Below are 26,648 nucleotides of genomic sequence, written 5' to 3'. Positions count from 1 at the left end.
TGCGGCAGCAGACAGAGAAAGACGACGTCTCATCCACCCGTTTTCATATTGACTCGATGCTTCTCACTTGCTCGGTCATCGAAGCTGTATCCACTCCTCCTTGTCCTCCTCCTCGATAAGCCTTACGAGGCTCTTTACTTCTTGCGGTCAATCATGGGGATCTTACCGCCGTCTAAAGTTTTCGACGCCGAAGGTGAGCATTTTGATTCGCCGAAATTCAGTACAAAGATAGAATCCTTCTGATAGTTTCTAGATCGTGACTTTAGTAGTAGAGGTCTTGTGATTTAGTAAGTATCTATGATCTGCCGGTCAGGATGCCTCCTGTCGTGCGCACTCCGACACCATTGGGGAACCTGTACCATGGTTCTCAGTCCCCCGGTTCTTGAGGGCAATTTGGACATTCCCAAGTCCTTGGCACAAGCTGGTTGCCTCTTATCCGCTTTTCAAATGTCCAAACCATCATGCCAAGACGTCCACGAGTGATAGTTCTGCGGCAAGGGTGAATGGCGAAAATTGGCGCAGCTTCGAGCCTCAAAATCCGGATCCCGCGACCCGGCAATGAGGGATATGCGACTGACTTGCCGCTGTTTGCTGCGCTCGTGAGAGAGACTGGCGCATTCTGTTGGCTCTTGCTTGTATCATGGTACCCGCTCCCATCCATGGTTCGATGCGAACTCTGCGGGTGTTCGTTATAAATTGGGCATGTCCGCGCTGTGTCTCAGCGTGCTAGTACCATCGTGGGATTTTTAACCGGAATCAGTTCATTGGCACGACTTGGTGTCTCGGGTCTTATGTCTGCGCCCACGAGGCATCTCCACGGACTTTCGATAGGTGGTGACACTCCAGTTATGGATTCGCAGGGGGAGGAGTCAGCATTCACTGAAGGCGGTGCTGCGATGAATAGCTCTAGTATAGAGAGCAGGTCGGGTGGAGAGGAGTCGGCCGGGCTGTCAACCGTCCAGGCGAACTCTGGCATCGTATATGACCTCGCTCGGTTGGACGGTGACTCGGAGGCGAGGGCGCTTGTTGGACTGACGAGTCATTTTGATGTTGTTGGCTGTCGCTCGGTAGCGGGGGGCTATGATTTTCAGTTGTCGGAAAGGCCTCGGGTTCATATTGGATCCGATGCTTATACGTGCACCTGTTTGACCTTTTCGGGCCATCCTGAGGTGGCATGCCAGCATATTTTCGTAAGTTGGTACCTACCGATCACATCAGATAAACGCTAATCCTCAATTCAAGTGGCTCCTTGATCAGTTACACGGCTGCTTCATCTCCCAGCCACCTGCGTCCGATGTACCGCTGTCAGAGAACGGGTCCTCTGAGGATTTCCCCCGTATCGAGCAGCTTCTTGAGGGCAAGCTTGAGGCCGTAGTCGAACAGCTGAACTGGCTGTACCTTCGCAGTGAGTCCGAAGGGGGCATGAGCCGCCTTCAGAAAGTGAGAGATATCATTTCCGCCTTTAGTACATCCACAGTCCTTGAAGACTTTCGCTATGATCTCGTGGAACATGCAGATCAATCACGCACTCCGGAACAGTGCGTGGTCCAGGGTGATTTTGAAGCCACCATGGTACGACTAGCCCTACATGATGACGCCGTCTTCTCCAGTCTATGCAAGGCGATGCCTCCCGGGGCTTGTGCGGCGATCTATTTTGACAAGATGCAGGAGAAGACACGGAGGCTCCTGGCAGACTTCGATCGCTATTGTCAGACAGGGCAGGTACCTGCAGACAGCACAGGTCTGGATGTCAACGAGGTTGTCGAACAGCTAGAACGAAACGTCAACCGCATTGAGCAAAATATCGTTGCTCGGGCACCTCATGGCGCGGAAGGCGCAGCAAAAGCCCTGGTAACACTGCTCGAGGACATCTGCAGCCGTAACAAGGATTCCCTGGATGGTAATACATGGGCCCGGACGACATTTCACGGAGAGGACGAGGACCAGCGCAACCTCTATCATCAGCTTATCGGCAGAACAGACGAGACCGGCAGTTTCTTCATCCTCGATGCGCTCGAGAAGCTACAGCCTGCGGTTTTGGGTGGATTCGCAGACAGACTGGGAAGGATCCTGCAGAAGAACGAGGTAAATAGAGCCCCCAAAGCCTATATTCTGAAGTTGGGCGCTCTAGTACGCGTGGCTGAATCGACTTCTACTACATCTGGGCAGAAACGCCCAGCCACGGCCACATCTGGAGGAGATACTAAACGCAGTCGATGACTTTTACAGCCTAAGTCTGGGTCATTATGTGTGTGTTTTGGTTGGCTGTCTGTACATATTCTTGCTTTCCTGAGTGATTTTGTATCTAGATACCCTTGTGCCTTTAATATAGTCACTGTACTTCATTCAACCCCGTGCACTTCTGAGAAAGTGGTGATATTCCCATATAGCCCATATGCTGACCATTTGCGATTCCTACCTACCTGAAATATATTGATACATATATAGCACAATTGATATCAACTTCATGGTTGAGAACATGAGGTGTACGCTGAAAAATAGATTGTGTTCAGCAGTATCTATATAAATAACATAGACCAAAGCTATCTACTGAATATGCACCGACAGTAACATTACCAAGGCGCTGCTTTTCATTTGGGCTTAACATTAAGCTTCATAACTCGTTGCTGACATGAGGCACTGGCAAGCAATCAGTAATCATCTCTTGAAAGATGAAATTTTTATTATATATCTAAATCTGGCTTATTGTCTACTAAGCTTGGCCGGCTGGCCCAATGGTAAGGCGCTTGACTACGGATCAAGAGATTGCAGGTTCGAATCCTGCGTCGGTCATTTTTTTTTTTTTTGATTGATTTTCAATCCCCCATATGTCTCTACCATTTTCTATGCTTGAAGCCGCTTACGAGGCGTCATTTACTATCTATCCCTCAGCAGCTTCATCATTAATTTTTTCAGCAATGATGTTTAAAACGAAACTCACAGAGCGACAGGATCAGGATGGTTGAAATCCTACCGGGATCAAGTAGACAGGCCTCAACGCAAAGGACGACAATAATAATCACATTGACGCATGCTTAACACAGGAACAACGCACTCGTGATAGAACAACTGATGCCGACAGCTTAAGACAAATCCAGAACCACTCTTCCTTGAATTTTACCCTCGCCCATTTCCTGGAAAACACTCGTCAAGTTCTCCAATTTCTCTGTGCGGACGTGAGCCTTGAGGACACCCCGTGCTGCAAATTCTAAAGTCTCGATAGCTTCGGTTCGGTTTCCCACGGCCGAGCCAGTGATCGTGATATGCTTGCCGATCATTATTCCCGGAGTTGCCGTTGCGATGGGTAGAGGAGTATGTTCGGGGACACCCACACACACAAGCGTGCCGTTAAAACGCAGCATGAGGAGAGCCTGGGCATATGCCGCATTCGAAGCGTTGCAGACAAGAGCGGCATGTGCACCCAGGCCATCGGTCAGCGACTGGACGTGAGCGACGATAGCCGTGCCGTTGTCGTCAGAGGGGAATTTGGTGATGTCCACAAAGTGGTCTGCGCCAGAGGCCTTGACTAGTTCTTCTTTGCTGCCATGGTCGATGCCGACCACGCGCAGACCCATTCCCCTACTGGCCAGTTGGACTGCCAAGTGTCCCAGTCCACCACCAGCGCCGGAGATGACGACCCACTGCCCTGGTCGGATGTGGCTTCTCTTAAGGGCAGCGTAGACTGTGACACCCGCACAGAGCATGGGGGCTGCCTCGTCCGAGGCAAGTCCGTCCGGGATCGGTGTGACATAGTTCGCTGGCCCCACGGTGTACTGTTGGAATGTGCCTGGGGTAAAGTACCCGGAAATCTTCTGCTTAAAGCAGAGTCCGTCGGAGCCCGCCTGGCACGGCTCTGCAAAAGCTCGTTTGTCAGTCCGAGACTGCCAGATGAAAGCTTTGGAATATCGGATGGCACATACGGCAATTTCCACAAGCACTCGAGATCCATTTGACACCAACTCTGTCCCCAATCTTCAAGCCGGATGATTCAGCTCCCGGGCCGAGCTTGACGACTTTGCCTACTCCTTCATGCCCACCAATTTGCCCTGGCATCGTAGGATGTGGAAGCACCTTCCACTAGGAGACGTCAGGGCCCCACTTCAGGTGAAGGGTGGACATGACTTACGCTGTTTGTCATGACACCATAGTCGGAATGACAAACACCCGAGTGTGTTCTATTGTCTTTGTCAGTCCAAAGGAAACAACACGGGTTTTAGCATAGAAGAATAACACAGCGCTTCCTTTCAACGGAAAAATATTCCGAGCACGAGACATACAAATTGATGAGGACTTCACCAGCACCAGGTTCCGGAACGTCAATCTCCTCAATCTTGGTTGACACGGTGCCAGGCTGGTCATAGACAGCCGCCTTTTGCTTCTTTGGAATCTCTGGGCCGGCCATATCGACAATATGAGCTTATCTGGTGCTATTCTGGTGATATACGAGCAGTGTTGACGGAAATGCGAAAGAAGAGACAAGTCGCGAAGAAGTGTAGGTGGCAATCCGAGTGGTTCAAACACTCCCACCGTCCCACGATCTTCGGACCCCTCTTTATCTACTCCACCTCTATTTTGATCTTCATTGCCAAGTCCGTGCTATCTGCAATGGTCGAATATTACGTTACTCCTGAACGAAAAGGAGGAGCGGGGAGAGTTATAGCCGGCAATTGGGCACAACCATACAACCGACTCTTCCGCAGCAAGGTGTGCAGGCCTAGGCCTTTCAGGATGCGACAGAGCTTGAAAGACGTATGCTGGGTATACTGCATGAGCTTGCGCAAGGCACTCAAAGTCTAGGCAATAACCGAATCGGCACTCGACGTCTTTCAGCGTCCAATCAGAAGAGTATAAAAGACGGATCATGAGGGGTATGGCTTGCTCCAGACTGCCAGAGTCGCATGCCGGTATGAGAAACGACGATAACAACCAAGGGTCAAGCGGGAAGTCGACCTCGGTTGTACCTCAGCGGCAGCTTATTTTGGAAGATGCACGAGTATAAGTGTGGTATGATGCCTGGTTCGTCTTTGTGCAAGGCGCGTGATGGGAGCGAAGGAAGGAAGAATCAATGAGGGGTCGAGAATGTCGCAAGCCGAAGCGGGGTTCGTACAGGGTACTTTCCCTGTCTCAGGCAGGATCTATGGTCGAGCAAAACCTTTTCAAAAAAGCTCAAGGTATGAATGGGACTCGGCGAGGGCGGGAGTATATATCTTCCATCCAAATTGCTCAAAAGGTACTCACCTGATTTTCGTTCATCCATAGTCAACGGTGGAACCAAGTGGTACGCTCGGCATAATGGTCGCCGATCGTGTTATTTCAGGGAAATCAACAAAGTACAGATCTCGATGACGACCTACAAGATACCTCATTTATGTCGTATTCTTACACCAAATCCTTGTTGCTTATGCATTGTGATACTTTGTAACAGCTGAAGCGCCCTACCCCGCATTCAGACCATCCCAAATACAGCCCAGGTGGACGAGTCGCGGATCTCTGCGAAGGCCACTGCAGAGGAGCATCAAGAACGACGCAATGCCTACTCCAATTGTCGACTCTCACATCCATCTATTCCCGGAGTCGCATCTCCCAACCTTGGCATGGCATGGTCCGAACAACCCGCTTGGATCGCAGCACTCTGTCGACGAATATCGAGCAGCAACAGCAGCAGTACCTACATCTCCACACGCAGCACATGACGCATACCTGCGCGGCTTCATCTTTCTCGAGACAGACCGCATCTCATCGGTTGAAGAATCAGGTGCTGGCTGGTCGCACGCTCTGGATGAAGTGTCTCTGCTGACTCGCGTTGCTTTGGGAAAACCAATCTCGGGTGAGGGACATAGGGATGTCGATAGACATCTATGCTTAGGGATTGTTCCCTGGGCTCCCGTACCGGGGGGCCCCGCCGCACTCGAAAAGTATCTTTTCTTAGTCAAGGAGAGGACGCAGACGGAGGAGGTTTGGAGGAAAGTATGCGGAGTGCGGTACCTCGTTCAAGATAAACCGTCGGGTGTCATGCTCAGTCAGGGGTTCCTTGACGGACTCAAGTATCTCGGTAGCAGAAGGCTGACCTTTGACCTTGGGGTAGACGCGCGGCAAGGCGGTCTTTGGCAACTGAAAGAAGCGGTCGAGATGATGAAGAGAATTTACGAGGATGTGGATGATGGAGGCGCTGCAGTGACACTGGTGATTAGTATGTTGCGTTCAAGCCGATAACTGATTGACATGCAAGATGAACTGACCGAGGCACCATGCAAGACCATCTCTGTAAACCGAATCTTCGGCTGCCTTATTCGACTCGTGAGTCTATAACTTCTCACCCCGAATTTCTCGAATGGAAGGCTCTGGTCAGCGCCATGGCTCAATATCCTACAACTTACATGAAGCTCTCCGGTGGCTTCTCAGAATTACCTCCGCTTGGCTCGACACCTGATCCAGACATCGCGTTCCTAGTTAATAGACTACAGCCATGGACGGACGTTGTTTTCGAGGTATTCGGCCCAGAGCGGATCATGTTTGGATCGGACTGGCCTGTTTGCAATATAGGTGGAGGAGGCAATGATGTCTCCTGGAATCGCTGGAAGAGTGTTGTAGAGAATGTCCTTGAGAGACGAGGGTTGACTGACGAACAGAAGAAGGGGTTCTGGGGAGAGGTTGCAGCCAAAGCGTACGGTATCAAGATGTGAATATGCAATCTGTGGCAATTATTATATACATATGTACGCCCTTATCATCATAGTCATGTAGAACACGCTCGTCAGCATGACCATCGTCACAGAGAAACTTCAGTATGATCACTGCAGGTTCACGAACAATCCTCCATCCACAAGCAGCTGTGCGCCAGTCTGTGCATTTGTTAGTAGCCATTCCCTCAAAGCCACAGCCACAAAAATAGATCAGCACTCACCACATAGCCACTCAACTCATCACAGGCCAGGAACACAGCTGGGCCAGCCAGATCAGGAGGCTGACCCAACCGTCCCAATGGAATCCTCCCCTCCATGTACGTCCTCTTCACTGGATCACTCATGTCCCTATCGTTCAACTGGGTCCGGATAGTTCCAGGGAGTAAGGCGTTGCATCGGATTCCGTACTTCCCTAGCGCTACAGCAGTCGATTGCATCAGACTGAGCACTCCAGCTTTGGTAGGGGTATAGTGTGTCTGCTGTCCGCCTCCGACAAGCGCGGAGATGGAGCTGATCCCAATAATCGAGCCACCAGGTGGCGATTGGGCTAGGGCCATCTGCCGTGCTGCCGCTTGAGTTGCGTAGAAGGCTCCGCAGAGATTCGTGTTCACCGTGTGCCCGACAAGTGGAGGGTCAACCCTGCAAGGCCGGACAGTAAGTAGCTGTACAGCGGCTTGAATTTCTGTAACGCGGCTTGACTTACTCCAGGAAGTCCTCAAATTTGCACACTCCCGCATTGCTCACGAAAACATCTAGCCGTCCGAAAGCCTCGACTGTCTTCGCGACAAAGTCCCGGCCCGTCTCGGGCTGTGAGACGTCTCCAGGTACTGTGATGAATCGGCCCCCCTCACTTCCTGTAATCTCAGCAACATCTTTCCGCATGGCCTCCAGCAGCGGCTCTTCATCTGGGCGTCCGAAATGGTTAACTGCTACCTTTGCGCCATGACGCAGGTACTCGAGAGCAATCGCCTGGCGAATGAGTTAGTCGAGTCGCAATTTCTAGGAATAAGAATCCATACCCTACCAATACCCGTCAATCCGCCCGTAATGGCCGCAACCTTTCCGACTAACAGCTGAGGAAGAGGCATCGCGACACGATCTGTTTTATGATCGACGTGTGTCCTACCACACTTCAAAGTTACAACTCAAACGACGCAATTGGAGGAGGAACTAATGGGCAGCTAGCAGCACACAAGGATATAATGGTTGATCTTCGGTTTGATCGTGATCTTTTTCCTCACATGAGGGCTGCTGGGCCTTGGGACCCCGCCGAGGGGTTGGTGATAAGAGAGTGATAGCGGTAATTGTGGGGTTTTGTTCGGGCTTCGTGCTATTGATACCCCGATCAATCCATCCCACTTCCCCACACTGCTCCATACATACGCGTAGCCTCGGAGGAAACGCCGACTCGAACAAGAAGTGTCCCTATGTGCGGAAGTAGAGAGGTAGAAGAGAGGTATTCCGTACTGGTGCTGCACGACTTCTAATGTGGCCTAGTATTCCTTGACAATAGGTCGCTCTTTAACAAAATAGGGCTATTGGTTTTATTGTGAAATAGATGGGTAATCAGTCTGAGATATAGTACCGAGTGTACTAGAAATTGACAGAATTCCGGTCATTCCGTCTATCAAGTAAATCAATGCGATTAATCCATATATACAATTCATGAATAAAAAGGATGCAGTAAATGGTTGAATAGAAGAATCTTCGTCAAGAACCTGAGATCCAAGCGGATATCCAGACAAAAGAGCCAATCTAGTGAGCAGCGCCATTGGTCAACTTTTCGTCCTCGACGGGCAATGTGAGGCTCTTCTGAGGGGCCGGTGTAAGGATAGTGGCAGCAGGAATCAGCGGCGCCGCAGGGTTCAGTTCCAAACCGAAACCTGGCTTATCCAGGATTGAAACATCGAGGTAACCCTGAGTTGGGATGGGTTCGTTCACGAAGAGGTTGCCAAACACTGGCTCAACGGTCATTCCGTCGGGAGAGTTTGCCAGGTATTCCTGGAAAGGTGAGTTGGTCTGAGAAACAACAAAATGATACGAGTACGGGCCCGATGCGTGAGGCACAACAGGGATATCGTATGCTGCAGCCATCGCCGAGATCTTGAGCAGTTCTGTCATGCCACCGACCCACATCACATCGGGCTGGAGGATGTCAAGGTTGCGACCCTCAACAAGTTTCCGGAAACCATATCGAGAGTATTCGTGCTCGCCCGTAGTGAACTTGACTGTGGGGTGGGCCCGCTTGAGAAGGGCATGGCCATCAAAGTCATCGGGACTGAGACACTCCTCCCACCAATCGATATTGATTCCTTCCGCTTCACACCGCTTGACGAGCTCAATGGTGTATGGAACATTCAAGGACATGTAGCAGTCCACGCGCAGGGGAAAATCAGAGCCGACGCTCTCACGCTGCTTGCGGAGGTACTCTACGTTCTTGAGCAATCCTTCCGTACCCTCATCGGGCCCATGAGGCAGGGCCACCTTTGCGCCAATAAAACCGGCTGCCTTGGCTGCTGCAGGTTGAGGACCGGTGCAGTAGAAGTGCAATCGCGTACGGGTAGCACCGCCGATGAGCTTGTAAACCGGCTCGTTGCGAATCTTGCCCAAGAGATCCCAGAGGGCCAGATCAATGACGGAGATAACGGCGACCGGAAGACCCTTTCTACCGTAGAACATAGAGGCTCGGTACATTCTCTCGAACAGATCGTTTGTGTCACGAGGGTCTATTGTTTAGACATCAGGTCAGCTTCTTCCATTGTCTGCTAGTTGAACAGCCGTTCTGAGCCGGAAACAGAGTAACTTACCAGCGCCGACCAGGAAACGTTCGAAGTGCTGATGCACCAGCCAGCAGGCTGGAGGGCCACCGAATCCAGTGGCGAAACCCTTGGTACCATCGGTAGCTTCGATTTCAACGCAGAAAGATCCCAAGACGTTGATACCCCACGATGTCCGGGAACCGCGATACTGCGCCCATTTTGTCATGGGAGTAGAGATGTCACTGTCGACCAACCAGTGGCCACCTTTGACCTAAGTCATGATGAGGAGGTACATTTAGCCAACTCATTTCGCCCCAGGTATCGCGCTTTCTCCAATCGGAAAAGCTAGAAGTGCGCAAAATGGCAGTGTTCGAAGGTATACTAACATTGTGATAATCTCCACCCGATCCAACTCCATCGATGATGAAAGTTCGGACTTCTTTAATGTGGGGGAAGGCCGATTTGAGAGTCATGGTGTGCTGAGGTGAAGTTGGACAAGCTGCGACCGGGAAAAAAAAAAGAAGAGAAGAGAGGAGCTAGGGACTCAATAATCTAGCATGATGATAAGTGGAAATCGGGTCATATTTGAAAGCGACCATCCCGACAATGCGTCGAGGGAGTCATGACCATATGCTTACCTCGGGGCATTGCTTGCCCGAGACCAACACGAGTGATTGGCCAGTGACCTACCCAGTGTACCTTACCGTACTAGGTCCATAGGTAAGGTATCGGCCGGAAAGAGGGAGAGACACTGACTTTCGCAATGGAGCCGCCTTATTATTATTGCCATTCTGCTTCAGTGCGAAATTGAAGGTACCTTTGCTATTCCGAGATAGTCTAGGTGCAAGTAATCTATGGGTACTCTGACCTCTGCCATTATGATTAATCCAGGCCAGCTCTCACCGCCGTCACACGGTCTCGTGGTCATGTTTATTTGTGGGGATTTTAGTTATTTTTGCGGGGTGAAAGGGTGTTGCCTCAGGCACTGCCGAGGGCGATTTTATTGGTCTCTCGTGATTGTTCCGATGGCCTTCCCCAAGCAGGATCCTTTGATTCTTTCCTCATTTCCCTCCTTTCTCTGTTCTCGATATCGGCAGTCTGTCTCGGTCTCTGTCCGTTGATCATCATTGATACCCGGATCAACTTGCTTTTTCGGCTGGACCCATTACCCTGCATCCCCCGTCTTGTTGCATTGCGGCCGATGATCATGCCTTCTTGCTGCTGATAGTACTGCTCTTGCTTATGGAAGCTTTCCATAACCCCGAAACTCGCTAGAACACAATGCCGAACCCTGCTATAGCTTCTGTTCAGCAGACTCCACCACCACCAGCACAGCTTGCAGGCGATCAGAATAAGGAAGAAAGTGCTGATGAGTCGTGGTCTGCTGGCGATAGTGATAATGATCGCGTCGCGCCAAATGATTCAAGTGCAGGCCGCAGTTTGAAACGGAAACGGCCGCTCACTGTGTCGTATGTTACTTCCCTTTCTTTCTCCAGTTTCATCAAATCGATGGCGTCTTCAGAAATGTTATGCAACTGGTGATTAACACATCCCAACTCGGGTTATAGATGCGAACTCTGCAAACAGCGTAAAGTCAAATGTGGTGAGTATCTGCTGCCCCGGGGTTTGGTCTTTTGGGTATGTGACTCACAGTTGTAGACCGGGCCCAACCAAGTTGTGGATGGTGCGCTCGCAATGGCCAGCTATGCGAGTACAAGGAACGAAAGAAGCCTGGTCTTCGGGCTGGATACGGAAAAGAATTGGAGCAGCGGCTTGGTATGCTCATGAGCTCTCTCTCTTCAACCTATACTCGTCGCTAATAAGGACAGATCGGCTGGAGCAGGTCATCCAGACGCAAGCCCGGCTCATCGAGACTCATATCATTCAAAGCCAGCATCGCATGAGTATGAGTCACGACCTCTCACAAGCTGGGCCACATTCGTATAGTTCTCCGTCGGAACCTTCTGCGGCTCATGGACCAAGCCCTCGTAACCCAGTGTATTTCCAAGAGACATCGACTGCGCCTTTATCAGCTCGCCACAATGATGTCTCAATCACAAGCCCTTCAGATACTTCGGTTAGGAACGCGATGCAGAGCCATGTCCCGAATGGCATCTCTTCAGCGGGCCCACTCTCCTCAATGTCGGGCAGTAATCCGCATAACGACTATACGGGGAATGAGTCTTCCTTGAAGGTACCAGTCAACCTGTATTCTAATCAAGAACACTCTCTGGCTGATCCAGAACTCGATCTGCCGCCGTATGACCTCTTGTACGCACTGGTGGACTTGTACTTCGAACATATCAATACCTGGTGTCCTATTCTTCACCGGAGGACAACTCTGGACACTTTCTTCGGACCTTCTCCTCTCGAAGAAGCCGACCGTATGGTTCTCTATGCCATAGTCGCGACGACTCTGCGCTTCTCGAGTGACCCTCGCCTGAATGAGCAAAACCGCAAGCGGTACCATGACTCTTCGAAACAGAAGGTCATCTTGTACGGCCTTGAAAACTCGTCGGTGAAAGCACTCCAGGCGTTGGTGATATTAGCACTGGACCTGGTGGGATCGTCTAATGGTCCGCCGGGCTGGAAATTGCTTGCTCTTATCACACGGTCGGTTGTCCAGCTGGGATTAGCTGTTGAGTCCAAGTCGTCTCTCATCGCCCCTGTTTATCCGTCCATCTACACCTTAAGAGCCGTCACTCTACCGGAGCCCAGTTCCTGGATTGAGGATGAAAGCAGGCGCAGACTGTTCTGGATGGTATACCTTTTAGATCGATATTCCACCATTGCTACGGCCTTCGACTTTGCTTTGGATGACAAGGACATTGACCGCAAATTACCATGCAAGGACGAATACTTCACTAAAAACGAGCCGGTAGAGACGAGATGGTTCCAACACACGAGTGAACGTCCTGATTATCTGAGTCGAGCAGAGAATGTTGGTTCGTTCGGTTTGTATGTGGAGATCCTTGGGATCTTTTCACGCATACATCTTTTCTTGAAGAGACCAGTGGATATTGGATCTCTATCCGATGTTGAGGGATGGCAAGCAACGTATCGCAAGTTGGACAATGAGCTGACCTCTTGGGAGTTTAACCTACCCTCTGAATATGCGTATGAGAACTCCTCGCGACTGTTCAATGGATCGAAGCACAGCAAAAGTCTGCACTGTGACTGGGTGCAACTTCATTCCACATTTCAAACGTAAGAAATCTTGTTCATCATCCTATTGCCTCATCCTGAGTATTAATACCGGAGCCAGAGCTGTGATCCGCCTCCATTCATCCGCCGCCTATCCGACCACGAGGTCTCCAATCTTTACACCATCGTATAGTGCCAGCCAACGCTGCTTGCTAGCTGTTGATAATATCCTTTCCGTGACCCGTTTCGTCGTGGACAACAATATGCTCGATAAATTCGGGCCCCCCTTTGCCTTCACTCTGTGGGTCTGTGCTCGCCTGTTGCTCGTACATGGCTCGACCATCGCTCACACCGTGAGCCCCGACATAATATTCTTCGTCGACGCGCTTGCCCAGATGGGCAAATACTGGAAGGTCGCAGAACGCTATAGTACCATCTTGCAGCGTGTTCTTGACGAGTACGGCGAATATCAGCAATCTGGAGCGACAGATGGCGATCGATCTACACCATCCAGTGTAAAAATTCTCGCGGACATGCGTCGCTGCGCGTTTGATCTGGACTTCCTCATCTCGCGACAGCCGCGCTCATCCCCAGCGGGTAGCCAACTAACAGCGCCAACAATGCCCATGCCGTCACGAAATCTAGCACCAAATGAGCTTGAGTATCTCGACGTTTTTGGCTTCTTCAATGTGCCCCGTGTTCCTCCCACACGAGCTCCAGACATGACGAATCTGGATATGAACGAGTCTGTCAACAATCCGATGTCAATACATGGCCTCACCGGAAATGGTCCCAACGGTCCCACAAACTCTACCGTTGACAATACACATAGCAGTACCAATGAATTCAACATCACTAATTATCTGATTCCGACCCCTGAGACTGACTGGCTTTTTCGACCTGGCGGGTAGAATTTGATCAAAGAGTCAGTCCTCATGATCCGGTTTCTGTTGAAGTGCTGAACGGAAGTGTCTCGACTACGTGGCTTATCAACGACACTCTGTAGCTTCAACGACCACAGACAGAGATGAAGCCTTTAGCACCCTTTCTAGAAGGGGTTGAACTTGGCAGAGTCAGATGATACTATCTGATTTGTGTCAGGAATAGCGGTGCGCAGCCGTGCCTAGGATACGGGGACAACCTCGGCTTTGAACTTCATCATGCCAGACGAAGGCAGGGCAGCTACAGATAATTGTGCGTGAACTCAAGTACCTTGTCAAATCTGGCCTGTTGTGGCCATGGGAGTATATGCCAGCCATAATGTCCGGTCTACCCCCAGCAGGAACTGACACGAGAATATTGGTTCGATGCCATGACTGCGACCCAAAAGCTTCCGCTCTACACAGTCGTAATGCTCCGGCTGCAGATCGGTCATGCAAGAGAATCAGCTTCGTCCCAGGAGAAGCACGTGTTCATTGTTTTGAACACATGTCCACGCTCACAACTTTGCCAGTCCCACCTCGCATCCCTTCTTCAGGGACCCTTTACTCTTTCATATGTACTAGGGCCTGAAGTGCGATATAGCGCTGGTACTATGTCTCGCTGTATAGGAGGATTTTCCCCAGCCAGCTACCAGGGAGCAGTAGTAAACCAAAGAAAAGTAGCACGGAATGGGTTTGTTTCATTAATCATGGTCACTGATTCGTTTTAACATGGTCACCTTCCTGTACACTCTCACTTGCACAATAGCCTTATCTCCACCCATCTTCGCGAATCCGCGGACACAGACTCAAAGGCATCGAGAATCGATTCAGAAAGGCCTCTGGGACATGCATTGGGAGGAACCAGCCTAGAATCCAACACTACAAGAAAGGGAGACGGACAAATTTGAAGTTAAAGGAGACAATCCGATGGATTAGCACGTGTCGCAAAGTAGAGTCAAACAACATAATAGTGAAACAAGGGGCTTGACAAGAAAGTCAAACTTTGCGCACACCTCAAGCAGAAGGCCTGCAACTCCTTGAGGGATACCTTAGAGCCGGCCCAAGAAACACTCAAAGCTCAAGTAAGTGGGCGAAGAGAATTGAAGCGAAATCAACATGCCGACTCGAGCGTCTTCGGCAGTAATGCATCAACCAAGGCAGATGGAATAATGTGCTGAGTACGAGGGTGGTTAGGTCTTAGACGCGTTCTTAGCATGGCGTGCCTCAGAGTCTGCTGGTTTGGATGGATAATATCCTTCGTCATCATTTTCATCGTCAGTGGGAACCTCAATGCGGACGAGAATCTCTTCAAGAAAGCCCTCAAGGAACGAAACCACGCCCGAACCCATTCCGACCGGCGACTCGTTGTCCCAGTTATCTATCCGGGTGAATGAGTGAACTAAGTCGTCCACGAGGCTTTCGATCTTAACCTGTACGTATTGGCGGGCACCCTTAATCTCAGCTAGTTTGTCTGGATTCTCGCCACTGTGTGCCATAGCCTGACGAGAAATCAGATCTACCTGCTCCCTACGACGACGCACAGCGGTCCTGAGGGCAGGAACAATGACATTGAGCAGAGGTGTAACCGTCTGAGGTTCAGGAGCTTTGGTTGGAACTGGCTCAGTCTCCTCAATATGGCGGCTGATATTCTTCGGGGCGAAACGACGGACGGACATTTCGGGACTGCCCCTGTCGCGCGGCGTGTCTATCTGTTGTTGCGGATGGGGGAATATATGAGACGGGGTCGGTGGAGGACGTGAATGCGAAGGTAAATGAGTATGAGGTTGAGATTGAGCTTCTGATGCAGTCGGCTTCAGCTCGGTGCGAGAAGGGGAGATTTGAGTTGGATCCTGCGAGGGATAGGGTGTTGCGTGGGCAGTTGGAGTCGGGACGACGCGTCCGTTTTTCGATGGACCCGAAGAGCTGCTGGGTGAGAGATCGAGTTGGAGAAACACAGAGTCCTGCGCTAAAGATTGTTGTAGGGCCTTGTTATACTCGCTTGTGCTAGGACTCTCCGTAGGTTGCCGGGCAACAGGCCTCTGAGAACGTGTGGGTGTTCGAGGTGGGCTGACTTCTGAAAATGGATGTTTGACAGGCGACGGTGGGAGCGGGACCTTTGTGGGAGATGCACTAGCTGCAATGAATGAGCTCCTTTTCTTTGGGGAGTCGGGTTGGGGACGGCTTGATTTCATGACCCCCTCGTGTGGCTTGTCTTGAAAATTCCAGGCTGTGGTATTGTGGTTCCTGGTATTTGTATCGGCTTCCTTCATCGGGTCCCTAGCAGTTGTGCGTCCTACAGGGCGCACAGTGCCAAAGTCCCAGAGGTCTTCATCATGTTCACGATCTTTGTCATCCGACGGGAGATCTTGTACGCAGTCCTCATCCACGCCGCCATTTTGAACGCCATTACGTATCTGCCATCCTTCATAGCGCTCGATCAACTCCGTCAGATAAGTCGTTCGTCTTGCTCGCTTGACAAATGGGTGCTCGAGTAACTCCTTGGCCGACGGCCTTTCCCTGGGGTCGCGCCGCAAACAGAGCTCAACAAAGTTCTTGAACGTTTTGCTGAAAGGTCCCTGAAGCGTGGGAGGAGGATTCTTAGGAATCAAGAACAAGACCTTCATCGGATGGATGTCGGAGTAAGGTGGTTCTCCCTGCGCCAACTCTATGGCGGTGATTCCAAGAGACCAAATGTCAGCTTTATAATCATACCCCGACTGTTTGATAACCTCTGGGGCCATCCAGAAAGGGGTCCCCACGAAGGTGTTCTTTTTTGTCATAGTTGCCGAGAGCTGGCTAGAAACACCAAAATCTGCGAGCTTCACCTGGCCGTTGGAAGTGAGAAGGATATTTGCAGCTGTCCAAATTGTCAGCTTCCCAATTGAGTCTCAAATGAAGATCGCAATGTACCTTTGACGTCGCGATGCAATTTCTTATCAGTATGCAGATAATCCAGGCCACGAAGCAACTCTCGCATGATTATCATGATATAGTCCTCCGGAATTGGCCCCGGGCGAAGAAGATCGCTGCAACTACCCCCCGAACAAAATTCCATGACGATCCACAGATGAGAACCTTTGAGGAAAGAGCCATGATACTTCGTAACATATGGAGAGTCGAGTTCGGACAAGATGGCAATTTCTTGGATAATATCTTCGACTTCGTCTTCAGCATTTTCAACATCAATGACCTTGATAGCGACAGAATTGCCGGTACGTTTATCGACCCTTAATTGCAAAAAGACGAACATAGTCAGCTAATTCGATAATTAGGTAGAGAATGGGGCACGGCAGCATACCCTTTGTAGACTCGTCCAAAGCTCCCACCACCTACGACAACATCAACGTTAGCAAAGCGGCCCCGATGAATGAAGTCCGATATACTAGGGACTGATACGCACCAATGCAGTTTTGCCTCATGTAAATGGTCTCAGGATCCACCATGCCCTCCATTTTTGCAGAACTATGAGCAGCCGATTACGAGAAGAATATAAGCTCTTGGTGAGACCCTGTAACAGATGACCAACGATCAGCCAGTTCACAAAGCAGGTGTCAATCAGTTGCCTGCCGAATGAGTTCGAGCGCAATGGAATAACAAGCGTCCGTATCAAGGGCTTCGATCACCACAAGAAGTCTGGGGTGATACATCATTCACCGAGAGTGAATTACATACCAATCGCCTCGAACAGGCTAGGTGCGTGATTTGCGAATCGAGGGGAGCAGCCGTGCCATCGGCGGAATCGTTAATATCAATCAAAGGAATTTTACTGTCAGCGAGGTTAGTAACCTGTCTGTCACTATCATGCCTGAGCACATTACTACACCGAGGATCTTCTGAATCTCAATGAGATCCGTTGTCCCTTCTGCGGATTCCAACCAGCTGCGTGCTTCGAGGGGACTATACAGGCACCGGCAAACAGGTCGAATGCCTTTAATCCTTGCTTCCCACTAGCCCTAGATTCAGGATATTGCGTAGGACAGTGAAGCTAAACCAGACTCTGAAGATGTCTTAGTTCTGGTTAAGTGACTGTGGGATTACCCTTGCGTCTCTGGCGGCAACAACAAGACAACAACAACAGAGAAACAGTCTGTTGATTGGAGCAGCGCGGGGTTCATTTTGCCAGGCGGTGAGGTCTATCTCAGCACTGGTCCTGGACAGATTAGTTAGGCGGTGAACTCATTTCAGCTCACAAGCATACAAAGGTGAATGGATAAGGCTGGATAAGACAGTTTAGACTACAAGGCAGGGCGCATTCATCATAAGATCAAGTTTCATTCCTATCAAGAGAATGGGTCGCACATCTATAGTGACATCAGCGTTAAAGATGCAGTCGTCAAAGTCACATGTCATGCAACATGTGTTCAGATAAGATCATGATCATAGCAGAATGGACAAATCCAGTCAGTATGGAGGAGAGATAATATGTTGTGATATGCCAACGTAGTAGCCAGTAGTAGAATGGACAAAGGCCCACTGTTTCTATCACCAGCTCAAATGCCAAATTCCCGTCGCAACGCCTCTAAAATGAGAGCTGTGGTATGTGATGGATCAATCTCGCGTCTATAGGTCTTCGAGATATCCTATCATGACCGTTCCGTTCTTGAGGCCTGCTTGCTCAATGCTCAAATCGAGTGAATCGATTAGATTGCGGCCCATTGAATTGAGCTCAAACTCAACTCCTGCCTTTTCCGGTAAGGGGGGGTCAGCTTTGAGCCATTCGTAAATCCTTCTGACAGAATCAACCAGAGCAAAGCGACGAATGACCCTTCCAGACGGATGGCGAAATTGGATACGTGTAGTAGTAGCAGGATCGGCTGGTGGCTCAGTATGTGGCCGGTCATCCGGAATGGTCCAGAACAGTGAAGATGCTTCTTCCACTGGCTCCTCGGCAAGATCGTCTTCACCCATAAGGACATCATCAGTAGGAGCGGCCTTGCCTTTGCCCTTGACGTCTTCAGTACTGCGGGTTAAATCGTCCGGATCCACCACTCTGTGAGTTTGTTCTACCCCGTCTCCCAAGCTATTTCTCATGGCCATCTCCAGCATTTCTTCCTCGGTCATCGTGTCGATGCTCTTCTCCTTCTTTTCGGGTTTTCGCTTCGCCACTGGATTTCGCACGTTATGCTTGAGACTGTAACGGTCGAGGAATTCATGAAGCTGCATGAGAAATTCCGCAGGTTTGACCACAGGCGGCCCGGACCAAACTTTCATTTGCTCACCCGTCCGGGGATCAACGATGGCTATATGGGGATAGTTCTCGGAGACATCACTCGCTTGAAAATAGTATTGCAGATAAGGCGTCGCACGTGAATCATCCTTGGAATACTGCAAAAAAATGAAATGTTCTTTGACAGTTTCCTTGACTCCGGGATCTTTCCACAAGTCTCTGTTCAATACTTGGCAGTCGAATATGGACTGGTCTTGTATGTTGACAAGCAGCCACTTCTCATTTTCACGACCCTCCTGCCGTGCGAGATCCCAAGGCAACCGTGACATGATGTCAAACGGGGGCCGGTACATCTCTGCTAGCATATTTTGTTTGCTAGAAGCTTCAGATGCTCCGCCTGTAGCCGCAGCAAGTCTTTCGCGATGCGAGCTTTCATCACCACCAGCCCAAATTTCTGCCGTGTCCCTTTGATTGAATATACCAGGTCGACCTAAGTGCAGATAACAAAGTTAGAAAGCTGCGGAAAGAGTATCGGTAGGGACAAAGGAGAATTTGTGGAGAAACTGACTGCTTCTTTGCTGGCGCGCACGTAACTGGCCCAAAATACTCGCTTGCATGTCACCGTCGTCGAAGTCCGCCTCCGGCCCCACGAGCGTTTCCGTCGTGCGTGCTATAGGAGCTCTGACACCATCAGAGCTATCTCTTCCGTCACGGTACATTTCTTCTTGTAAACGACGGGCCATAGCTTCATCATCCTCAAACGTCAACCCCTCTGGCTGCCGTGCTTGAGGCGCAGAGCGGGCTTCGTCGATGGCAATATCATCATCTGAATCAATGTGTACGACACCGGAGTTGTCCTCGTATCCAGTAGGGCGCGATGGACTAGGCCCAGTTGCTGATGGAACCGGTTCCTCAGTCAAAGGCGCACCTCCATTCTCAAAATAGAGTTGCATGGCCTGCTCAATATTGAAGTCGGCTAGCTGCAAATACTGAGTCGCCAGCGAAGGGTTCGAGCCGGTGATCTCTGTGAACTGAGCAACCACGTCGCTTTCCATGATGGAAGAGTGAAGCTGAAGATAGTAGAGGTAAGGAAGGGAAGAAGGGCGATGTGAGCGATTTCAGTCTCCAGCGCAGGCCAATGGGCGATGGTTCTCCGTTGAAGGTAAAGTGATGCAAACAGTTGCAAACCGTAGACTTCGAGATGAATGATGAGCACGGCTCGGATATGCGACGACGTCTCTTGGAATTACTTCAGAAGAAAATGAATATATGCAGTAGGCCTGATTCAGCGACAGGTATTTGAAAAAAGAAAGAAACGCTGATGTGATAGGAACTAGTTTGGAAGGAATGAAACTTCTAGTCTTAAGCATTGAGTACTTCCCCGTCTTCGATCATCCACTCAACAGTGACGCACTTGCCCGTGGCCGCGGGCGATCTGATTCTCCGTTGGCGTAAGATACCATACCGTTTTGTGTGTGAAGTCGGTATCAAGAATGGTAATTTCCGGTCAAGTTGCCGTCTAGTATGTAGCACGTGACGTTCGGCTACTATGCCTTTTCAAGGGCGCTTAGACGCGCGACGCGGTGTCGGTAGGAGACGCGTGAAAGATGTCGCGTAGAAAAGGAATCATGCCTCTTTTGGATGAAGCTCCCGACCCCAACCCTTCAAAGTGGAATGCATAGCTGCAGGCACATGGCAAGTGTATATCTATTGGAGGGCCCTTGCACTTACTTCATCAATTCTCTTTCAACCTAGCTCTTTCCGAAAATACAAGATATCATCGAGCGTACCTGGTAATGGCCGCCTCGGTCCTAGGCAAGCGCCAACGAGGTGCAATTGAGACAGAAGGTACGATAGGCAGATAGCCACCCAGTCTGCCTCAAGTTCATATACTGATAGTGTTGATATCAGCATCGACATTGCCGGTGCGTAGTTCCAGCAGGCGCCGTACGCAACCACCTCGCATCCTCCAGGAAGTGAACGAGCCTTCTGCATCGTCAACGCGCCAACTGCGATCACGAACAAGGAATAGCACATACTCGAATCAAGAAAATGATTCTAGCATCAAGGTCACGCTTGTCGAGACCGTCAAGACCAAGCATGTTGTACGGGTCACTAAGACCGCAGCCCCATCGAAGATCGGTCCCGAACCTCGGACTTCAGAAGTGGTCAATGGTAGGCTATAAGCGGATTTATGATGAGTTGGTACTGACGACAGCAGATGAAAATACAAAACCCGTCGAGTTCAAAACCCCTTCAAAGTCCAGATACCGAGACGCCCTCGAATCGCCGCCAGTCACCCCGAAGCACAGAGTGCAGGTGGGCGGCAAGTCGATGACTCCGCGCACACCTCGCCAGATATCGAGCCCATCATCTTCTCAAACTATTTATACGGCTGCTAGGCAGCTATTTGCGCGAGGGGCAACTTCCGGTCGATTGGTTGGACGGGACGCTGAGCGTGAAAAGTTGACCTCGTTTATCCAGGAACGCGTTACCTCAAGGAAGGGCGGTTGTCTGTATGTCAGCGGGCCCCCAGGTACTGGCAAGAGTGCTATGGTTCGAGAGGTATGCAACGGGCTGGGACTCGACACTGTTCAGGTAGCGCATGTCAATTGTGCTAGTATGCGAGGACCCCGAGACGTATACTCGAAGCTCATTGAGGAGTTCGGTGACGACGGTCAGGTTTTCAGGAAGAGCGACGCCGATAGGCTAAAAGCCATGTTCCTTCCTGACAGAAAACATGATGATCTGTTCTTGGTCACCTTGGACGAGATCGACCACCTGCTCACCGCGGATGCTGGAGTTCTACAGGCCTTATTTGAATGGTCTCTGAACAACAAATCGCGTCTGTTACTGATCGGGATCGCTAATGCGCTTGATCTGACCGATCGCTCATTGCCACAATTGAAGGCGAAGAACTTGAAGCCTTGCCTCCTACCTTTTCTACCTTACAATGCTAGCCAAATCGCGAACGTCATCACCAACCGCCTCCGGTCTTTGCTTCCTCCTGATCAAGATGTGGAACCGAATTTTGTGCCTTTTGTCCAGCCTGCCGCTATACAGCTGTGCGCAAAGAAAGTTGCATCCCAGACCGGTGACCTGCGAAAAGCGTTCGAACTTGTCAAATCTGCCATTGATCTAATTGAACAAGAGACGCTACAAAAGCTGGAGAAGCAGAGCTCGAGTGTCGATAGCGCCTCCAAAACCATCCTGGTTGAAAATAACAACCTCTCATCGCCGGCCAGAACTTCGATATCCAAGCACAACCCCACCACAACATATACTATTCTTACGGCACCACGCGCAAGCATCGGACATATAGCTCGCATCACTTCATCTGCCTTCGGACAAGGAACCGTCCAACGGCTCCAGGCGCTCAATCTACAACAAAAAGCGGCTCTCTGCTCTCTCCTTGCCCTGGACCGGAAACGGCGCGAGAGTGATATCCCTGGCACGCCGTCTAAAACCAAGATATCGGCGCCTACTATTAAACAGATCTTCGATACTTATTGCACGCTGTGTCGAACAGACAATATCCTCCATCCCCTGACGGCTACTGAATTCAAGGATGTCATCAGTAATTTGGAGACGTTAGGCCTCGTCGGCGAATTCCAGGGCCGAGGCAGAGGTGGAACGGTTTCTGGCGGCTCTGATATCAGACGCACTCCCTCAAAGTCGGGCTGTGGGCCGATGACTCCAAGGAAAGGAATGGATGAGCAAGGCCTTGTTTGCTTTGTTTCACGAAGGGAAATCGAGAGCCAGATTGCTGGCCCGGGAGAAGGCATTCTCAGAAGGTTACTCATGGGTGAAGGTCTGTAATCCTATCAGCTTCAGGCCCAGAGGCACTGAAGGACATATGCAATGTTGGAGATTTTTGAGCGTTGGTTTATTAGCATTCTGTATGGGCGTCTAGGATTGTTGGTTGGGTCTAAAAAACAAGCATAACTCGAGGACTTTGGGCTGGGCGCTCCTGTATTAGACACCAATATATGGTTACAACGAAAGAGCCGATAAAGATCATAATCTTACAAAGGTGACACTCCGCGGACTTCTACGAGTAGAGTATGCCCTGATGAAAAGAGAAATACTATATAACAAGATTCACAATCGCCCTCGATAAGTTCAACACGATTTGAAAAGTAGCTTCAAGGGAAAGAACAAAAGTAATAACGGAAGGAATGACGACAGAAGAGTCTCTGGATAGACACGATAAAGATACATGATGAAATGGGTATGTGTTAAGGGGCAAAAGGGCTGTATGCATGAATACAGAGAACAGTGGAAATGAAAACAGAGAATCAGAAAGCAATCCCATCGCCAGCTCGACTAACAAGACCTGCCGAAAGCTCGAGCGGTGATGTTCATATGATCTAACCTTAGTCTGCAGGGTAAACTCAAGCCTCGCTCGAATCTGATCATGACAGCGTTGACAGCATGAAGACATCGATGTCCTGAACGTCTAATCATCCATAGGTTTATCCTCCAAGGTTACACCCTTGGGTTCGCTTTCAGCAAGGCTGTTCCGCTTGCTGTCCAGTTCTGATTCCGCGCTTGCAACAGCGGGGAAGCTGGATCGGTTGCCGAGACCGGGTTTGCGGTTGAACATAGCACCAGAGCGTGGAATCGAGCTACGCTTTTCCGGCTCGCCTGGAGCTGTCACATAGCCGGGCGTGGGAGTAGGAGTCGGAGAGCCGTCAGAGTTACCTGCAGGCGGAGGACTAGATGATTCCGAGGAGGCATTCTCTCCGGCGGCGGCAGAGGCTGGGGAATCGCTGGATGTGCCATTAGTGGCGCTATCGTTGGTCTGGATGTTCACGTTTGTGAATTGCTCTCCTGTTGTGGGAGTTTCAGCGTTGGCCGGGACTTCCAAACTGCTCCTCGTGGCTGCTTTCCTTTCGGTCGGGCTGGTGACGTGGATTGGAAACCGTCCAGCCTCCGAAGCACCACTGGAGCGGTCTCGCCGATGCTTGCGGGGAGGAGCGGGGCTATTAGCACGACTGCGGTCTACGATAGCACGGTTCCTTGCCTCCATTGCAGCACGGCGATTGCTCTCATCTGTGCTAATGGCACGTGGGCGATTGGATGTTGAGCCTAATCCAAGCACGCTCGATTGACGTTTCAGCTCGCCGAAGATAGTATCCTTGTGAGCGAACAGGTCACGAATAAGACGGTAGTTGTGACGTTCATTCATCGTAAGGCTGTTCTCAATACGAGGGCGGAGGATGCAGGGAGCGAGTGTTTGCGCCAATGCGGAGATATATGCCTCGTCGGCAGATGTTAGGTCTATAAGTCGCGTGAAATGGGTCATGATGGCGTCAAGTGTAGCGATGTTGTTGAGACGAAGCTGACCAAGGGTGCTTTGCAGAACTTTGATCCGTCCGTCTTCCGTCGTTTCATGAGCGGTAGTTGAATAAATAGTCTTGACAATCTCATATACTTGCGAAGAAACAAGGGAATCTAGTAAGAAATTAGGTCGATGAACTAGAACACCTCCACCATTTCTTGATACGGACCTGGTAGTTCAAGAAGGTACAATTTCAACACGCTCGCGACAATGGGTATATCGTATTTCCGAAGGATTTCGTTGTAATCCGCTTTGCTGTTATTCAATGCATTGCGAAGATGATGCGTTGCGGCCAAAGGAACATCATATAGCCAGATCGCACGGCGTGCCTCATCACCTTCGAGTTCGGGATAATCTGAGAAGATTGGTTAGCTCAAATGCACTTGGGTAGGAAAAAGGGATACCGTTGGCCTACGATTGTCCAAGTATGTCAGTAGAGTCGTCACAAGAATTGGAACTCTCTTCCGATCAGCTCGAGCTCTAGCCTCAAGATCGACCCCGAAATTTTGTTCTGCAAGAGTGAGAAACCGTAGTGCACATGATATAGGCCTATCGGGATGTAACAATACCTTCGACGGATCCGTAATAATTCTCATAGGCTTGGACCCGCGGCACAAAACCGCCTGTACGATAATTTTCCAGCAGATAGCGTAGATCTCCCAACGGCTGAATTGTCTCTTGATAGAGCATCATGTGATCGACGGTGCTTTGCAAGTTTGGAATGACGTTGCTGATGGCACCCGAGAAGTCGAGAACAACCGCCTTGATCGCTTTGAGACGATCCAGCTCACACTGCTCCATGAAGCGGAGATTCTCCACAATTTCTTCTTCGAGCTTACATCTGATCTGATCAAGTTTCCGCACAGCGGCTCTGTACCGTTCATCGGCTTCGCGCGCTTCCCTTCGTAGCTTATCAGCTGGAGTCTCGTTCGGGTGTGGGTTGTTGAGAGGATTCCAGCCCGCGAGCATCTCTGATACGGAAGCAATCGGTGATTCACTGCCGTCTTCACTGGACGCAATCGACGTCACGCGCATCAAAGGCTTCTTTTTCTCGGGAATTCCGGTGATTTGAAACACTTTTGGGCGCCACTGATAGTTCATCTTGGAGCTGTTGGCGAAAGTGCTGCCTATATTGCCCACCAGGCGCAGAAATCCATTATCGACAAGATCCTGACCAATTCTCTCGGCATAGCTGACGCTGGTTCCATTCATGTACTTTTGAATATACTCCACGATATCAGCACCGTTGGATGTATTCTGATAAGTCCCAATGATAGGCACTTTGACCTCCCCAACCTTGATATTATCAAGCATGTGTATCAGGAGCTTCTTGAGGTCCTCGGGGGCATAGACTCGATCTCCCAGCTCGATCGGCTCCTCCTCCTCTGCTTGTTCTTCCGGCAGAACAATCTTGGGTGTCGCCTTGGCCTTGGGACTAGTCTCAGGATCCTGGAAAGCCAACTTGTTTTCTTCTTCCAGATCCTCTACCACCCGGCACTTGTTGAAGTAGTGGCTCCGTAGCTTCTTGGTAAGTTCCACCTGCTTGGTATGCTCCTTAATACGGGTCTGAAGATCATCATGGGAGTTTTGAATTCGAGCCTCGTGCTGGTCACACCATCGTCTGAAGGGGGAAACGACGAGTTCACGGATGTTCGACGCGATCTTCTGATGGTTTTTGGAGGCCTCGATCATTTCCGAGCGAACACCTTCATACGCCTGAGAACGCACACGATTAGCAAGTGAGTCTCCCCGGAAAGGGCGAAGAACAACCTACCTTTCTCACGCTAGCCCCATCGTCTTTCGCAAACCCTGTTGTCATGCGATCCACGTTGGGCGCGATCTCCCCGAGCTTGAGACCATACTGCTCCTCCGCATCCGCTCGCAAGCTCGCAATAGTGAGAATCTGCCTGTTTTCGACGACACCCTGTTGGAGTTTCCCATACAGCACCCCAAGACCGGTAGCGTAGTCCGGTGTCCAGAATGAATCCGCGAAACCAGGCATTTTTTCGTTCCCAAGGTATCCACTGCAGCACTGGCCCGGGTAGCTTGTGGAATTATTCTCAACCGAGATTAGAGTGACTGCCGCGCGGGGTATCTCGAGGTAGACGGAAGGCCGAAGGAAAGAATGACTTGTGCCGCGCCTGAAACTTCACACAACCACACGCTGAGATACTCCCGACAGCCTCGAGAGCAGAAGGACTAATCAAAATGCGAAAGTGGTAATGAGTGACCAAACTCTTCCGAACCGCTTCTTTTTATCGCACTTGCAAATCCCAGGGCAGAACAAATCGGCTGCGAGCAGGCATGGGCTTGAGGAGAATGTATATGAGGGCGCCTAACGATCGACCAGAGCGGGCGTTTAGCGGGAGTAAGAGCTAGACGAAAGCGAAAAAGAACGTTGCCAACGAAATTGAAGTTAAAGAAAGTTCAATTGTACAACCCGTCCACTGAACGCGACGACAACAGCAACATGGAGTGAACAACAATACAGAGATTAATGAGTTTGTCTCGCTGGCCGAGATCCTGAAAAGAGTCTGGGTTGGCCGTTTGGACTGCCGCCATGTAATTAAGCTACGGTAAAATTACGCGGTTTTGGACTCCAGCCGCCACGTTGTTTTCTCCTGCTCC

At 50.5% G+C, this 26,648-nt stretch overlaps 10 protein-coding genes and 1 non-coding gene across 11 annotated transcripts; 5 read left to right on the top strand and 6 right to left on the bottom strand.

The window, feature by feature from the left end:
• Positions 1-848: 848 nt before the first annotated feature.
• Positions 849-2,220, top strand: ALT_3011 (uncharacterized protein; the record flags this gene model as incomplete). Its single annotated transcript, XM_033557575.2, has 2 exons — positions 849-1,190; positions 1,243-2,220. 2 exons carry the CDS (start codon positions 849-851, stop codon positions 2,218-2,220), a joined length of 1,320 nt encoding a protein of 439 aa, XP_033413466.2.
• A 501-nt stretch (positions 2,221-2,721) lies between these two features.
• Positions 2,722-2,793, top strand: ALT_t073. Its single transcript has one exon. It is a non-coding gene; the product is annotated as a tRNA-Arg (tRNA).
• A 290-nt stretch (positions 2,794-3,083) lies between these two features.
• ALT_3010 (zinc-dependent alcohol dehydrogenase) lies at positions 3,084-4,402 on the bottom strand (the record flags this gene model as incomplete). Its single annotated transcript, XM_089599474.1, has 4 exons — positions 3,084-3,853; positions 3,921-4,077; positions 4,127-4,175; positions 4,278-4,402. 4 exons carry the CDS (start codon positions 4,400-4,402, stop codon positions 3,084-3,086), a joined length of 1,101 nt encoding a protein of 366 aa, XP_089456217.1.
• A 1,127-nt stretch (positions 4,403-5,529) lies between these two features.
• Positions 5,530-6,683, top strand: ALT_3009 (amidohydrolase family protein; the record flags this gene model as incomplete). Its single annotated transcript, XM_033563609.1, has 2 exons — positions 5,530-6,190; positions 6,256-6,683. The coding sequence occupies 2 exons, from the start codon at positions 5,530-5,532 to the stop codon at positions 6,681-6,683; spliced, it is 1,089 nt and encodes a 362-aa protein (XP_033419500.1).
• Positions 6,684-6,791: 108 nt separating this feature from the next.
• ALT_3008 (SDR family NAD(P)-dependent oxidoreductase) lies at positions 6,792-7,771 on the bottom strand (the record flags this gene model as incomplete). The annotated part of the gene is made up of 4 exons (XM_033563608.2): positions 6,792-6,842; positions 6,905-7,322; positions 7,387-7,652; positions 7,703-7,771. 4 exons carry the CDS (start codon positions 7,769-7,771, stop codon positions 6,792-6,794), a joined length of 804 nt encoding a protein of 267 aa, XP_033419499.2.
• A 667-nt stretch (positions 7,772-8,438) lies between these two features.
• ALT_3007 (L-rhamnonate dehydratase) lies at positions 8,439-9,915 on the bottom strand (the record flags this gene model as incomplete). Its single annotated transcript, XM_033563607.1, has 3 exons — positions 8,439-9,409; positions 9,491-9,713; positions 9,829-9,915. 3 exons carry the CDS (start codon positions 9,913-9,915, stop codon positions 8,439-8,441), a joined length of 1,281 nt encoding a protein of 426 aa, XP_033419498.1.
• An 808-nt stretch (positions 9,916-10,723) lies between these two features.
• On the top strand, positions 10,724-13,497 carry ALT_3006 (putative C6 transcription factor; the record flags this gene model as incomplete). Its single annotated transcript, XM_033563606.1, has 5 exons — positions 10,724-10,911; positions 11,011-11,045; positions 11,102-11,218; positions 11,272-12,649; positions 12,708-13,497. The coding sequence occupies 5 exons, from the start codon at positions 10,724-10,726 to the stop codon at positions 13,495-13,497; spliced, it is 2,508 nt and encodes an 835-aa protein (XP_033419497.1).
• Positions 13,498-14,699: 1,202 nt separating this feature from the next.
• On the bottom strand, positions 14,700-16,961 carry ALT_3005 (putative Ste20-like serine/threonine protein kinase; the record flags this gene model as incomplete). Its single annotated transcript, XM_033563605.1, has 4 exons — positions 14,700-16,366; positions 16,420-16,736; positions 16,808-16,838; positions 16,910-16,961. The coding sequence occupies 4 exons, from the start codon at positions 16,959-16,961 to the stop codon at positions 14,700-14,702; spliced, it is 2,067 nt and encodes a 688-aa protein (XP_033419496.1).
• A 1,108-nt stretch (positions 16,962-18,069) lies between these two features.
• On the bottom strand, positions 18,070-19,731 carry ALT_3004 (DNA-protein crosslink repair co-factor UBX5; the record flags this gene model as incomplete). The annotated part of the gene is made up of 2 exons (XM_033563604.1): positions 18,070-19,166; positions 19,245-19,731. 2 exons carry the CDS (start codon positions 19,729-19,731, stop codon positions 18,070-18,072), a joined length of 1,584 nt encoding a protein of 527 aa, XP_033419495.1.
• Positions 19,732-20,472: 741 nt separating this feature from the next.
• On the top strand, positions 20,473-22,495 carry ALT_3003 (AAA family ATPase CDC6; the record flags this gene model as incomplete). Its single annotated transcript, XM_033563603.2, has 3 exons — positions 20,473-20,524; positions 20,588-20,851; positions 20,898-22,495. 3 exons carry the CDS (start codon positions 20,473-20,475, stop codon positions 22,493-22,495), a joined length of 1,914 nt encoding a protein of 637 aa, XP_033419494.1.
• A 640-nt stretch (positions 22,496-23,135) lies between these two features.
• Positions 23,136-26,022, bottom strand: ALT_3002 (GTPase-activating protein RGD2; the record flags this gene model as incomplete). Its single annotated transcript, XM_033563602.1, has 5 exons — positions 23,136-24,133; positions 24,190-24,375; positions 24,436-24,531; positions 24,590-25,736; positions 25,795-26,022. The coding sequence occupies 5 exons, from the start codon at positions 26,020-26,022 to the stop codon at positions 23,136-23,138; spliced, it is 2,655 nt and encodes an 884-aa protein (XP_033419493.1).
• Positions 26,023-26,648: the final 626 nt, after the last annotated feature.

Source organism: Aspergillus lentulus (assembly GCF_001445615.1).
Source record: "Aspergillus lentulus DNA, contig: Alt05, strain: IFM 54703, whole genome shotgun sequence".
NCBI lineage: Eukaryota > Fungi > Ascomycota > Eurotiomycetes > Eurotiales > Aspergillaceae > Aspergillus > Aspergillus lentulus.
Note: the sequence above shows the minus strand (reverse complement) of the source record. Positions and strands in the feature narration are given on the sequence as shown.